Source organism: Monomorium pharaonis, chromosome 1, assembly GCF_013373865.1.
Source record: "Monomorium pharaonis isolate MP-MQ-018 chromosome 1, ASM1337386v2, whole genome shotgun sequence".
In the NCBI taxonomy this organism is placed as follows: domain Eukaryota; kingdom Metazoa; phylum Arthropoda; class Insecta; order Hymenoptera; family Formicidae; genus Monomorium; species Monomorium pharaonis.
This window is the reverse complement of record NC_050467.1, coordinates 16,484,583-16,501,024: the sequence shown is the minus strand read 5'-3', so window position 1 is coordinate 16,501,024 and position 16,442 is coordinate 16,484,583. Positions and strand designations below refer to the sequence as shown.

The following is a 16,442-nucleotide window of genomic DNA, read 5'->3' as shown; positions in this document are numbered from 1 at the left end:
ACAGTTATGTCATACACATCCAAAAGGGAATTAGTCGTGAGACATTTTAATGCCATTAGCTCGCAGCGGTTTATCTCGAACTAGGCATGCATATGTCCTGTACGTGTATGAAGTCTAATGCGTCACGTAATCTGCTCGTGGATATGAGACATCGGGGTAAATTGACACAGCTTTGCCTGGCAAGCGGTTAGGATTATTAAGCAATTTCTACACGTTTAATTATGCTCAGTCGTAAGCGAATGCACATGACATAGTCACTTCTTCGCTTTTAGTGCAAATATCATCTTTCACATACATATATTTTTTAATATTATTATTATTATTTGAAACAAGTTTTTTAAACGATATCTTTGAAAGATTTGTTGAGGCAAAAAATAGAAGAGAAAAATATTTTAAACGAGAGATATGTATCAGCAGATTGCAAACTTGGTGCATGTAGCGCCGTGCACAAGCGCGTTTGTAAAGTCAGTCGTGTAACGAATGTCAGAGCTCATGGTGATCCCCGTCACGTGTTTGAACACGCATACGTCACACGCATGTCGGACGCACACGAATGTCACCTGCTGTCATTTCGTGAACGTCGAATAAATCATTGCCGACGAGAGATATTCTCTGTTTGTTTGACGGCCGAATCTCTTGCTTTGAAAGTGTAAAACTTGCCAATTCAACGTTTCGTATGATATGTACCACAATGAAGTATCGAAACCTCACGTGTCATTTCACTAAATCGTCAAAGAGTAACGTAAAAGAAACTGTCATTGAAAAATATGACAACGAAAACTAAAGTTCAAATTTTTGTTTTAGAAGATATTTATTTCAAATTCTATAAAAAATATGTAATCAAGTTAAACAAGTTTGATACATACAATTTTGTATATACAAGAAACTTATTTAAATATTTTAGTGACAAAGAAATAAAATTATCCATTACAAGTAAAGAAAATTGCTAATAATGCTTACAAATAAATTAAACATATGTTGAAGTAATTTGTACTATTTTTTAAATAAACAGTATAAATTTCTCATATAAAGCATATAATTAAAAAACTTTTTAATAATAGCTTAAATATTCAATAATAAAGAAACTTTCTAATTCTATAAAGCTACATTCAAGTGAAAGTTTAAAGTGATGACATTGTAAATAACGTAAATACAAAAAGCACAGTTTCCCTCTAAAGTAATGAGTCATGAGTTCTATATACATATGTTGCAATTATCAATCGAATAGTCAGTTCGATCAATTGCATAAGGTTTGCTATCTAATAACGCGTGTATGAAGTTGGAACGGAATAACATAGAATCTGAAATCACAGGTCACATTGTGCTCAGCGTCGCCTATGTACATACTTAGATATGTAGATTGCGAGCCTCGACACGTGCCATTAATGGCTGATGGCTCCGAAACCCTCTCTCTCACGCCATTTTCTATCCTTCCGCGCACTTCAATAAAAGCTCAACTCCTTCGACGGCGAAGATGACTTTGTCGCCTGATAGCAATTTATATTATGTAAATTGTATAGCACGTTTTTCGCGACCAACGATTTTAAAATAGAAATTTACATTTTGCACGACATAAAATTTTTCTCCCGCTTAATCTATTAATATTCAATGTCTTATGTTTTTGCGACATATTTTTATAACAAATATGATATTGCTATTTGCAATAGTTAATTTTTTTCCTGTCGATTGTTTTAGATCGAATCTCTTTGCTACTAGTGTATATGTGTATTTTTATAGATGTTATTAATCTTTATTAAGATATATTGCATTATGCGCGTTAATAAGAAAGAATGCAAAAAATTATATTTTATTGTTTATATGTTAATTGCTCACCATTACGTTAATGCGTCGTCCCTCATGCTTTGGCGTCCGATGCGAACATTCCTCGACTTGCGGACGACTTGTCAACCAAATCTGCGTAAGCTCGTACGTCACACCAATTCATGATCGATGCACTTCTTCGCAAATGCGTCACGTTTCCGAATGGCAAACGACCGGAAATGGTACGCGCTCGGGATGAACGCTTTTCGAACGAAAATCGCCACCACGCGAGATTGCGCCCACCAGTCACATTGAACGATTGAGTTTCTATTACAAAACGCACAATGCTCGCCTATCCGATCGTGCACTCTTATTCACGGCTCTTTACATGTAAATCGAAAATTCGAGTCTGATCTTGAGATCGGAGTTCCGATCAGGAAGAGATCATCATCGTTGATTCTTTAATAAAAATTAACCGCAGGTAACTGCAAGTTATACGATGCATTCATCGTGAATAGCGCGCGGGAACGAAAAGATGTGAGGAAAGCTTTATTATACACTAACTACACAATGTCAAAAGGGCATTTAAAGCTTAAATGTACACGCGATTGGTCGTGCAACGTAAATTCGGCCCACCTTTCGGGGAAGTGAGTCTTTCTTTAATTTTAGACTTAAACTTTCTGATCGTAATGAACGTGGTAAAGCCACGCAAAGGGGTTGTCGAGCACACAGCCGGCAGGGTGCGAAGCACACGACTCTCCCGCGGCAGTTGACGCGACACTAGAGAAAATCGGAGTTCGCTTGCCGCCACAGGATTCCAGACGCCTGCGCTCTTCGTTCTCACCACCACGAGCCACAGGATTTCGCATAAACAGCACGCCCGCGACCCTGGTATTCCAACAGACAAATGTATATATCATGAACGGTCGAAAGTTCCTTACACGATACGTACTATCTTTCTATTCGAGCAGACAAAAGGAATTATGCAATTGTCAATCGAAAGTGTTTACTCGATTTGTCTTTCAAGTAGTTCGAATAGATATAACGAATATTCAGGAGTTTGCTGGACAGATTTTATTTGTGTTTTTGTAATCGGAGATTCAAATGTTTGGATCAAAAATATTATAAAAGCAAAAGTTTGGATGTTAATAAATATTAATAAAAAATAACAGCAAAATTTATAACAACTTGTAATTATACTGTCATAAATTCTATTATAAAAAATTGAGCTATTTATCCCAACATTAAAAAAGGAGATGCACATTGCTGTGTATAATGAAATCATAACACTATTTTAGATAGGCGGCTTCGTGCCGTCGAGTGAAAATCAACGAGATAGATCAGGTTTAATCTACATTCAGCAAGTTATATCGCGACTATATAGTCAATTAAGCTATAGTCAACGCAATGACTACTTGCAACCTCTAAATATCTATCCCGTAGATGGTTAGGACAGTCTACGTTAGCAAGTATATCATTAGTACGTTGCAAGGGTGATTACGTGCGCTTTAAATAGCTGGCAATAAAAGGAGCTTCCGCTTTAATTCGATATAACGTCGCGGGTCATTAAGTCCAGCCGTTCTTCATCATTTTATCACTAAGATATCTTGTAAGTATCAATCCTCGTGCAAACAACGACTTTATCATTAAAAAGTATGGCGTGAAAAAAATTATTGAATGTTTGATATACATTTTTTTTTCTCTCACTCTCACTCTATTATATACAAATATATACTTTATCTAAGCATGTAATGCCAATAACATGAATTTTTATTAAGTACTAGATTTTTCTTTTCTCACGGTTTCTTTTCTCTAACCGACTTGTCTAAAGTTTATTACGCAACGTAATTCCTTTTCTTTTCACGACAAAGTTAGCTTGACGTAACACGGAATGATGGTCTCGTTTAAGTTTGCAAAGTGCTACATCACACAACGGTTTTAACCACAGAATTATATACTTAATCTTTCTAATAACCGTGTGTTATTAGAAAGAATAAAAATTAATGTAATTAGAATAAAGACAATATAAGGTAATTAAATAAAATAATTAGTTTGTTTAACAAACTAAATATACAATAATCAAAAGTCTGTTTAATAAACTAAATATACAATAATTAAGGAAATAAAAATTTCAAAATTTTATTCAAACAATGGTATATAATGTAGAACTATATATATTTTACTTATACACTAATGAATATGCAGTTAAAGAGGAACTTTCAAGAAGAAGAAACGAGACGTAATAATGTTATTTAAAAAATGTGTAAAATAAAATTTTTATGGGAAAGCTTTTATATGTCCGTCAGAAACGTAAACGTTTCTCCATCATCAATTATAACTGAAAGCCGTGATTTCAATATTTCTTTGCTTATCCAATACATGTTTTAATGTCAAACTATCCCGAGAGATTTAAGATCTTTACATTTTTGAAATACATTACTTATCTCAAGATATTTTTTATAAAAGAACATATTTTAATTATAAGCAAAAAATCATAAAAACATTTTTCTATATTATATATGAAAATTATCAATAAGTAATTTTTTAAAATAATTAATTAATACTAATAAAAAATTTATATTATATTACTAATATATTGTACAAATTGAGAATCCTCCTTTTACATTTCTCTTCAATGATAAAACTACAATTCTCGAAACTTAGAAGAAATTAAACATTGTAAAAAACACATCGACGATAGGTTCGTACCTGGCACAATTCCAATCACAATCAATTTTATCTTTTATCGTAAAACAGCGTCTAAATATACTATATCACAAAATCTATGGAAATTAGAGATTTGGTGGATGCTCAGGTAGACAATCCTTAATCTCATGTAAAATCTCGAAGATACGCATTTTATATGCCGGCTCTTTTTCGCATTGATAGCGCACAAGCTCTCCTCTTTTGTCCCCGTACAAAACTTGCTCGAGTTTTTCGGTCGAATCACAAAAATAATCCGTGGCTGTTTCATTGGATAGCAACATTATTTGTAGATTGAGCGCAGCATAAACGAGCGCTACGTCTCGCATCTCTGCATAACTCTTTTGAAATGTCGTCCAGGGTAGACAATTTTCCACATCAAGACCCTCTTCCGCCAGGCCTCGTGCGAATGAATCATGATAAATTCTGGCAAAGGAGTCGAAATTACGATCTCTAGTATTTCGATCGGTAGTTAGATACAGGCAACACGCAAAGTCGATAGCCGGAGGGCAGTAGCGAAGAAACTGCAAATCTATTAAGTAACAGCCGTTTATATTGCCGGTCAAGTCGTATCGGAACATTATATTGTTTGACCAAATATCACGATGACAAATGACGTTTCTATATTTCTTCGATGGTGCCAATAATTGTGACATTTTTCGAGACCACTCAGTAATTCGTCGTTTAACAATGATCTTCCCTTTATCATCGAGTTCTTCAAGCTCATCGACCATAGCACAGAAGCCTATAATACCAGAGGTAAGAGCCTTCTCCGATCTATCGTCCCCGTCGACAAAGAGTACCTCGTTCAGCAGTTGTCCGTAAAGATCGAAGATGGTCCGATCGCTTTCCCGACGTAGTCTTTCATCCAGTAACAGAGATCTCGAGTGGAGTCTTGAAAGAGTTCTCAGTAACCAAACGCAGTGCTCTTCGTCGTACGGTATGTATTTGTTCAACGTAGCATAACCATCTATCGACGCGTCCTCCAGAACGATAATGACATTTCGTTTGCAAAGGTAACACTCTACCATCCATTTCGGGGATCCACCCGCACCCATTCGCCGCATCAAATCCGTGTAAATCATGATCTCTTTGTTGAACGTGTCATACCGTTGCAGAAATTCGAACTGCGGGCTGTGAGTCGGTGGTGGAGTTTTACCAAAGAACCGCAAACTTTGCGTCTTGCTATTGATTCGCGCCTTAATATGAAGATAATAGTATTGGCCGAGGAAACCTTTTATTCCATCGAGAGACTCCAATCTCCAGTCGATCAGTCGAGCCTTTCCACTACCGAATTTGCGTTCCAATATTTTATTAATATCGCAATTCGTCAAAAGAGACGTTTTCCAACGATCTTGCGGAGAAATTGGTAACACGGAGCACGTCTTGTCGACATTTATCGCCGTCATATCGTTACATTCACTTGTCTGTTGTCTATTAAGCAACATCGACGAACGTACACCGAATTTATATCACGCTCAACTCCCACACGATAACAGGAAATTAAATTGCTCTGATAAACTTAGTTAAAGATACCTTCACAAATATTTAACATACTATGTTGAACAAAAGTTTATAGATTGCAAATAGACAGCACGACAGACGGCAGTTGATACAATGACAAATATGTCTCAAGTGGATTGATATAATTTATGTCACACTGTAAATCTGTTTGATATACTTTAGCAATGTGACGAGAAAACGAATCTCATGATATACGTCATTCCGTATAAAAAAGACTCGTGTATCGCGATAGCGTGTCTGCGTACCGGAAATTTACTGACGCTACCGCACCGAGTGCGGTCAGCTCGAGAAAAATGTTGTGGGATAAAGCTCGAATACTTGTGGTTTGTAGTATTTATTTTGGGATATATATCGTGCCATGACGAACAATCGTTACAGTAATTATCAGTTTGTGGATTTTGTGGAAATACGCAAATTTAGAATCACGGAGATATTGTATATTGCGGTTGTAATCAAGTCATCGAGTAATAAACATTAGATTACAGTTCACCATTGTCGAAACATCGAAAATACAACTTTAGATTATTACATGCACGTGTATTAATCCGTATGAAACTTGTACGACCATTAATTAACGTCAACGACGCGTCAGCGCTAAACAGTTTCGGGAAAATAGATCCGTTAACGTTAATTACGTGCGTTACGTAACCTGCTAAAGTAGACCGCTTAATAAAATTGTGCTCGGATTGATTGCATCGCCGCGTGTAATCGGCAACCCCACGTGGTGATATAATATACGCGTGATTGTTTTGTGACTGAAGAAACTGGGGAAAGGAACCCCGGGGGGGGGGGGGATAAGCATAATAGGCTAGTCAGAGAAACCGTTAAAGTCCGTCGGGTGCTATAAAACAATTCGAAGGAGAAACTTCACGAGCTTCGTAACCGCCAAAATTTATTTGCCCTTACTGTGAACGTATCTAACTTCTCGGAAGCAACTATTAATGGGGTCACACACTATATAGCCCTTTCGGCTTCGTTACTTTACAGTACCAAAGATAATTCAATTAACTGCGTCCTGAACCTAGAAACGAAGCCTGCTAATATTGACGTATACAATAGAGAAACCGCATTTAAGTTTACTTCTAATAAAATTTTTATTATAATGTACGATTTTTTTTGTTACAAAATTGAAGCGTCCTTAATTTTATTGTAGCGAAGAGAATAAAAAACGATGTAATTAAAAATTTTATTTTTATATATTATTAACAAAATATTATATTTGTTAATTATAATTAATTTTTTTATTGCTTTAAAAACTGTTTTACCGATATTTCTTATTTTAATTATATTTTTAAATGAGTTTATAAAATGTAAAATTATTTGACAGAATTAAAGTACATATAAAAATGTAAAGCTGTGATCAAATAAAAAAAAAAGATTTTCTTTTTAGTACGTCATGATCGATAATTGCTGCCACTTTATGATAACATTTGCTTAAGGGATACTGGAGATGTTTGTTTTACCGACAAAAAGGCAATAATAATTTTTGTCACTTGAAATTTTTTTCTTTTATAGATTTAACAATCTTTTTCTAAAATTAAAGCATACACATTACTACCAATCTAGATTATAAAGTTTACACCAAACGCAGAAATAAAATTTTTGATTCGCGGTACTTTTTTAGTCACGTGTGGTGTCTGCAGAGACTTTCTGAGAATGTTACTTGTAGTAAGATACCTGAGATAAAAAGTTTGAAACAACAATTCTCATTTTACCTCAATGTGATCATAATCACTTGATTCACAGTCATATTTATTGCAGCATTGCTTAAAACTTCTGTAATCAGAATAGCGAACCTATCCATCTGTCAACAATGTTTAACGGTGAACATCATATGGAAACTAATACTTCATGAACACTTGATGCTCATAAATGTTTATTTATTATAAATCAACTCAATAGATGTTGTCAGAAAGAATAGAAATATGTATAGTTAAATTATATTTTTAATATATTTAATATAGATTTAATATTTTTAATATAGATTTAATAAATAAATATAGATTTACATTTTTATTGATTTTTACATATGCGAAATAACATATGGAATAATATAGAAATGATTTGTTTTTACTGTGTTCAAGAAAAAGTAAAAAAATAGATATTTAATACATATTTTAAGTATTAAAAACACTGTTGTTAATATTTTTAATGCTCAAAATAAATAAGAAATTCTGGCCAATTTAATTACATTTTTAAGGGCATCGGTAGTTTAAGCAGCATTTCGACTTTTACAAAAGTGATGTTATTGATTTTGTCACCGCTTTGCCGCGATGCTGATTGGTTGTTGGTTGTCAAGTTCGTGCTGTGTAACTTGCTTCACATTGTCATCTGCTATTGTTTACAATTGACAATCAAACTTTTGACAGTTTGAGAACTTTTGACAAGTAATTTATAATCTTAAGAATAATTAAAATAAATATTTTTGATTAACATAATATATAATTTTAAACATGATTTTAATTAAATTGTATAAAAAAGAAGATAAAGAATAGAGAGGAAAGAAGGGAGAGAGAGAGACAGGGGAGAGGGGGGAAAGAGAGAGAGAGAGAAAGAGAGAGAGAGAGAGAGAGAGAGAGAGAGAGAGAGAGAGAGAGAGAGAGAGAATTAAAAATAGTTAAAAAAAGAAGACATAGAAGAAAAGTAAAATAACGTAAATTATTTACACATGTAAATAAATTATAATTAATGTACAAAATTAATAAGGCATCTATATCCAATATGTCCCCCCCCCCCAAGCTTTGGAGACTTTTTTCATTTTTTAGTGGATATAAAATTGAAAAATAAGGGTCAGATTTAAAATAGGAAACATTTCTGAAACTAAAAAAAAGTATATCAAATATTTTTAATTATTTATATAAGTATAGTAATGATTAAAAAAAAAAATACTTGAGCCATGTTGATTACATATATACTCAACTATGTATTTTTTTTTTGTAAATATTTTTAAAAAGATGCAAAATAACAGAATCAACATGTTTAATTAGGCACTTATTAACATACTTATAAAAAAAAATTACACATACTACTATTCATTAAATAATAAAACTGTGTTCATTTACTACAAGGGGTGTAAATGGGGCTATTTTAACTTTTACGTGTCAAAAAGCTTTAACTAACTAAAGAAAGACAAGAAATATTAATCAAAAATTAAACATTAAATAAAGAAACAGAATCTTAACTTTCTTATATATTAAGGGGATCCGGGAGTGACAGAGTTACCGACATTTTTTTGGGAACTTGGATTTTCGAATTGGAGTAACAGAATGCAAAATCCTTTTACAGGATTAAAGTACGCACAAAAATGAAGGGGGCGACGTACGATTTGTTCTGATAAATAAAAAAAAATTGTTATTTATTAGTCACCTAACGACAATATTTGCTTCATACAAAAAATCTATAGTTTATATGTATAAAATAATCACGTCGCCCCCTAGAAAAAACTCTCAGGAATAATATCGTGCAATTAGAAATAAGATTAGAATCCTAGAAAAAAAGATTCGCATTCCGCAAATTGGAAAATGAAAAAACGAAAATTTGGGTTATGTACACGTAAAAAGTCGATAAGTAGAGCAATATGAGAAAAATTTTTTTTGTTTTCAATATAAAATCCAATTTATAGATTAATATTAATATGTGTACTTTAATTCTGGAAAAGGATTTCTAAATCTATACAAGAAATACATATAAAATCTCATTAATGATGTGCACGAATGACTCTACCTTATCGACCTCGATCAAATTTGAAAGGCACTCCTGGATCCCCTTAATAAGTATATTGTGTGTTTAGTAACGTCCCTGATCATAATGGTTTCACAATACAAAAATCTTTCTTTTTTAAATTATAATTATTATATTATAAACAAGATGTTTTAATAAAAACTTAAACTAAATACAATGTTAAAGAGCCTAAATAAAGAGCTACAATAATATAAATTGTAGATATTTGTAACTGTTACATAATAATTACACAAAGCAATAACTTACCTCTGAAATTTTAAATTCAAAAAAACACAATTTAAATAAAGAGTAATTACAAGCCGTAGAAAGGAGATATTGAGCTGTTAACTAGCATAAATACATCATATTGATTTCCTGAGCGATATATTAGCGTGTTTGTGAAATTAATTGTGTAATTATTTAAAAATGAGAGTCAAATTGGATACATGCCCAGACAACAAATTTACATCTATATAGTATAATACATCCTTGGGACATCACGCTAGTTATCCCGCGATTGTAACGAGATCGTCTCATGGAATGCTTATAGGATAAAAAATGTCCACTGTCTTTACCGCAGTAGGACGATCTTGCTGACGTCCTAAAGACGTCCCTACGATAGCCCAAGATCTCCATAAGACATCAAGAGGACATTGAAATTTACATTTATAGTACGTCCTTGAGACATCACATTAGTTATCCTGCGATTGTAACGAGATTGTCTCATGGAATGCCCACAGGATAAAAAATGTCCGCTTGCTATTGCCGCAGTAGGACAATCTGGTTGACCTCTTAAAGACGTTTTTTTAGGATGTCAACAAGATCGGCCTAATGCGGTAAAAAAAGCGGACATTTATGATCCTATAGGCATCCTATGAGACGATCTTGTGACATCTTGTGACAATCGCGAGATAACTAGCATGATGTCCCAAGGTTGTACTACAGATGTAAATTTCAATGTTCTCTCGATGTCTTATGAAGATCTTGCTTAATTTCTGTATACGGAAAAAACGGTCACCCAAGTATGAACCATCGCCGACGTTGCTTGACTTTGAAGATCGTACGCATCCTAACGCTTCGTGGTGATCCATGAATACTTAATGTTTATGCATTACATATTATTTCTTATAAATCATTTCAATAGATGTTGTAAGAAAGATGAAACATGTATAGTTCTTATATTTTTATAAATAAGTATAAAGTTTTACAGTTTTTTACTAATTTTACATATGCAAAATAGCATGTAAAATATGAAAACTTATGAAAAGATCTGTGTTTGTTCTGTTTGTGTAAAATAAAATAAAAAAAAATTTTTAGTATTGTTAATATATTGTTTCAATAAGTGTAATATTGTCGTAATTATCACATTTTTATGTTCCTGAGAGCTCTTATGGATGTCCTTTGGAGAGTACATTTTGCTCGTTTATGCGCTGTTACGAAGGGATATCTTTAAACCATCCCGCATTGATCTTGAGTAGGACGAGATATTATTGAGAGCTCCTATAGATGTCCTCTGGAAAGTAACCTTTGCTCGTCTATTCGCTGTTACAACGAGATATCTTTAAACCGTCCTGCATTGATCTTGAATAGAACAAGGTCTTACTGAGAGCTCCTATAAATGTTCTCTAGAGCGTGCGTTTTGCTCGTCTATTCGCTGTTATGACGGGATATCTTTAAACCGTCTTGCATTGCTCTCGAATAAGACGAGATCTTATTGAAAGTTCCTATAGATGTCCTCTGGAAAGTAAGCTTTGCTCGTCTATTCGCTGTTACAACGGGATATCTTTACACGTCTCGCATTGATCTGACTAGGACGAGTTCTTATTGAGAGTTCCTATGAATGTCCTCTAGGAAGTGTGCTTTGGTCGTCTATGCGCTCTTACGATGGGATATCTTTAAATCGTCCTGCATTGATCTTGAATAGGACAAGGTCTTACTGAGAGCTCTTATGAATGTTCTCTAGATTGTGCGTTTTGCTCGTCTATTCGCTGTTACGACGGGATATCTTTAAACCGTTCCGCATTGATCTTGAGTAGAACGAGATCTTACTGAGAGTTCCTGTGGATGTTCTATGGAGATTACACTTTGCTCGTCTATTCGCTGTTACATACGGGATATCTTTCAATCGTCCTGCATTAATCTTGAGTAGTACGAGATCCAGGGTTGGGAACTAACAAGTTATTTGTAACAAAGTTACAGTTACAGTTACTTTTTTTAGTAACTAATAACTTAACTTCGTTACTTTTCTCCATCTGTAACTGTAACCTAACGCAGTTACATTTTTTTTGGTAACTAATAACTATTTTGATAGTTACTTTAATAGCTTCTTTTTGGAACATGCACTAAAATTTTTAATCAACAACCAGAAAAAGTCGAGTCCACGCAAGAGGAATTGTATCAATTCTTAAAATCAAATAATTCCAGTATTAATATGTTAAATAATTACACTGCAATTAAGAAACTTTTTATTAAATATAACACAGGCATTCCGAGTTCTGCATCTGTGGAATATATGTTTAGCATCGGTGGCTCTATAATGACGCCACAAAGAGGTTTTTTTACGATGATATATTTGAATATTAAATTCTATAAAATTAAATTTTATAAAAATTTTTATAAAAATTTTGTAACAAAAAAGTATAAATCAATGTATGACAACCAATGTAGCGTTATATTTCATTTAATTCTGATAACAGTAATATACGATTTAGAGTTTTATCTTTACAAAGTTCTCATTTAGTGTACATAAAATAATGTGTTAAAGCACACAATTAAGCACATAATATACAACAGTTAATAAAGCATAAAATGTAAGATTCTTATTTCTTATATTTAAAATAATGTAAAATTATTTAAGAAAAAAGTAACTGAAAAGTAACGACTCGTTATTTTTTTAGTAACTGTAACCGTAACGAGTTCTTTTTCAAGATCGATAACTTGTAACTGTGATTAGTTACTTTTTCAATGAAAAAACTGTAACTGTAACTAGTTACTTTTACAAAGTAACTTTCCCAACTCTGACGAGATCTTACTAAGAGCTTCTGTGGACAACTATAAGACATTTTATCTTGCCAGGATAAAAATAGGATAATATCGAGATGATCCCGGGATCAATTTTGTTGTGTGGGCGGCCATATTTGGGTACAGATACATTAATTTAATATTTAAGAAATAATTGTTTTTGTCAAATCAATCATATAAATTTTAAAAATTTATATTTGACAGCGCATGAATATTATAGAATATAATATCTATTTTTTATAGAAAAAACAAACAATATTATAAAGAAAAACTTTGACTAGAGACAATAAGAAAAAAAAGAGAAAAACCCCCTAAAAAAATTAATAGAAAAATTAGAACAAGAAGAGGCTATCACGTTTTTACTTTTGACTGCCTGCAAAGTTTTTTATGTGTTCATAAAAATTTCGATAACATCGAATATATAATAATATCATATTTTTACTTTTGACTAACTGCAAATTTTTTTATGTGTATTAAAAATTGCCACAACGTTCAATAAATAAACATTTAAATCGTCACAATGAACGTTAGATACATAATGAAAGTGTATGCTGGGTATAATTATATCTTTTATTTCTTTTTTAATTTTTTAATAAGTATTATAACCATTTTCTTTTACAGTTTAGATAAGATGGTCCATGACTTTTTTCGGGATAAGTGTTTATGTATGTATTTTATAAAAAAAAGACAAGAATTAAGCTGTGCAACTAATATTTTAAATTTGATGTATTGTAAATATACGAATAATATCGTACAATTGGAACTAAAATTAAGAGTCCAGAAAAGAAATATTCTCTTTTGAAAAGTAAATTTCTTAAGTATTTTTAAAATGTCTTTAAAATGTCTTTACAGAATAAAAAAAAGTTTACATAATCAAAGTTTGCACAAATATGAAGAAAGCAAAAAGCAATTTTAGTCAAAAGAAAATTTAACATTAAAAAATTAATAAAAATTGTTTGCGTTATTGATATGAAATTGCCTCTTCATTTTTATGGCTTTTTATTTTAATTGTGTAAAACAATTTGAAATTCTGAAAAGCCAATTGAAAGATAAAAAATGTTGGTGATTGGCTTTATAAGATTTTCTTAACTGTAAAAATAAGTGTTTTCCAGAAATTTCAAAATATTATTTTCTTAAAGTTTTATGATTTTAACGTGTGTGTTACTAAAATATTAAATTCGTTTCAACGAGTCTCTTTTGCTTAAAAATTGTACATTACGTGATATAAATAAATAATGATAAAGAAGAAATCACGAGAAGTCTCTAATTGCTGGTCGTCACGCAGTGCCACGAAAACGTCAACGTTTTCCTTTTTCTGCGCAAACGGCTATGTATACTCTAGCAAAAGTGGAATTCTCATTAATTGACATAGTACTAATTAGACTTTTAATTAACGAGTCGGAAATAAACAACGATTTACGAATAGATGTCACATATTTCTCGTATTTCTAATAATTTAACTATCTATAGTAGAAGCAATGTCGATGCCTATTAATGCACATAAATTTGCATAGTCTTTGGTAGTGATTAGCAATTCCTAAAAAGTTGCACTTTTATCTCTATCTTTAATACTAAACGGTTAACATGATTCATTTTGCACAGCAAATCTTTTTTTCAAACAACTTAAATTGTATGTTTTTCCAAATCGCACTGTAATAAGATATGCTTTCATGAAAAAAGTATGCCGATATACCAAGCTCTGCATTCTCATTTGATTATAAATTTAAGATTCATGTCATCTTCGATTATACCATCGTCTAAACAAAATCCCGCGAACCTTACATCGATCTAACGATGTCTATTATTTATTCGATTGCACGTCGTCCTTCACGTTGTTTTTTTTGTATGAATATATAACCACGCTGTCCAAGAAACGTTTGTTTTAAAATATGCAAAGGCTCTTTCAAGTAATTGATCTATCGTCATAATGAAACAATGTCGAGTGGATTTACGTCTTCGATGTCTGACGTTTAAGTATTAAAAACTATAGAAACCACTATTCACATATCATACAGTAGAGCGCAATGTTAAATCCCTACAGTTATTCCAACGACGTGTATAAACGTCGGTGGTAAAGAAAAATTTCTTTCTGACAAACATCGCCGACTAAAATCGGCACTTTCTAAGTCTTGAGTTTCAAAAATCTTGCGACATTTCGCATGCAACTCGATGCCGAGTTGTAAGGCGAGGGCGGAAATTTATACGTATCTGTATATATGCACGCTTCTCATCTTTTTTCCTTCCATTTCTCTCTCTCTCTTTTTCTTTCTTGTTCTTGTTCGCTTGTTCGCTCTCTGTCTGTCTCTCTTTCTCCGTGGCATTTTCTTTTGAGTATTCGGAAGTAAAGCAATCCCGGTATCAACCTCACTTCCGCGGTACCATACAGCAAAGAGAAAACAGAAATGCCTAGGGATAGAAGATGTCTACGAATCTCTTTGCAAAATACACAACTGTTTCGATTGAAAATAAAAATGTATTTCAAACCTTAAATCACTAAGGCTGCAAAAAGTAATTTAAAAAAATGTAAAAAACATAACGCCACATAATCGTAAATGATTGCTTTAAAAGAATACTGGAATATAAGTAAAAATCAGGGAAAGTAATTATTTTAATTGTAGTTGCTTCACAACCCATATAGGGCTTGCCAGACTTAACAGAGCCAATGCTTGGCCCAATATATGGTACCTGATGATTGGCCGATACTTGGCATTTTACAGTGGACCATGCTTGGCGAATGATTGGGTACCATTCAGATAAAAAAACTGTACACTTTGCTATGGCGCCAATGTTTGGTCTGACATACGGTGACCAATGATTGGCCCATACTTGGCTTACTGTATTAGCCCATTCTTGGCATACGAGTGTGCGCCATTTGTATTCGCAAGATAATGTTTGTTAGGTTAGAAGCATTTGATCGTTTATCTCGAAACAAAGCCAGGTCGATTAACGTTGTCAAAAACACATAAAAAAATTAACAGCAAGTCATTGCACTCCAACGGTTTTCTTCCTCCAGACTTCTCGTATTAACCAGAAAATTCTAGAATATTGGCGAGTATAAAATAACCAATGGAAGAGCTTTCCGTGCAGACCACAACGTAAAATCATTTTTGCGTTTTGCATATAAAAATATATTTTGCTAGATACTTTTTGAATTTTTATGGAAAATACATTAACATATAAAAATTATATACTTATAAGTATTTATAATAAAAATGGAAAAAGCCTCCAGTAAAATATATTTTGATGAATATATATTTGTAAAAATATATTTATGCAATAAAGTAAAAAAAAAATAATTTAGTTAAGCCGGGCATCATATATTTTTGTATTTTTTATAGTATAAGATATAGTAATATATTATAAGAAAAATTTAAGCTTTGCTAATAACAAATGCTCGATAGCGTAATGGATAAGGTGAACGGTTACTAGTAACGCCTAACGCAGTATTCTAGGTTCGAACCTCGGCTTTGATAAGTAGATATATTAAATGATAAAATTATTACATATATTATAGTAATATATTGTAGATGTATAATAAACTTTTCAGAAATTAAGTTTAATTAATAAAAATATCTAGCTGTAATAAATGGTTTAAAAAAAATTAAAAATTTATGTTGTATATATTTTTTAAATATTGGCAGAACAGATTAACCATTAATGGCCCATAATTGGTTATCACGTTTGGGCCGTACATTGTTATTCATTGTTGGACC

At 32.4% G+C, this 16,442-nt stretch overlaps 2 protein-coding genes across 2 annotated transcripts in view; both read right to left on the bottom strand.

Annotated features, from left to right (window-relative positions):
- LOC105833926 (suppressor of lurcher protein 1) overlaps positions 1-1,941 on the bottom strand; it is a gene marked incomplete at its 5' end in the record, with an annotated part of 356,824 nt that extends 354,883 nt beyond the window's left edge. The window contains one exon of the mRNA XM_028192272.2: positions 1,834-1,941. Within this exon, the coding sequence (XP_028048073.2) occupies positions 1,834-1,941 (108 nt within the window). The remainder of the gene's footprint in view (positions 1-1,833) is intronic.
- A 2,373-nt stretch (positions 1,942-4,314) lies between these two features.
- On the bottom strand, positions 4,315-5,919 carry LOC105833925. Its single transcript, XM_012676036.3, has one exon. It carries the CDS (start codon positions 5,910-5,912, stop codon positions 4,554-4,556), a length of 1,359 nt encoding a protein of 452 aa, XP_012531490.2. The 5' UTR covers positions 5,913-5,919; the 3' UTR covers positions 4,315-4,553.
- Between the last annotated feature and the right edge of the window lie 10,523 nt (positions 5,920-16,442).

Excerpts from the sequence above, each read along its gene's own strand:
- LOC105833925 (XM_012676036.3), bottom strand. The coding sequence starts at position 5,912 with ATGTTGCTTAATAGACAACAGACAAGTGAATGTAACGATATGACGGCG.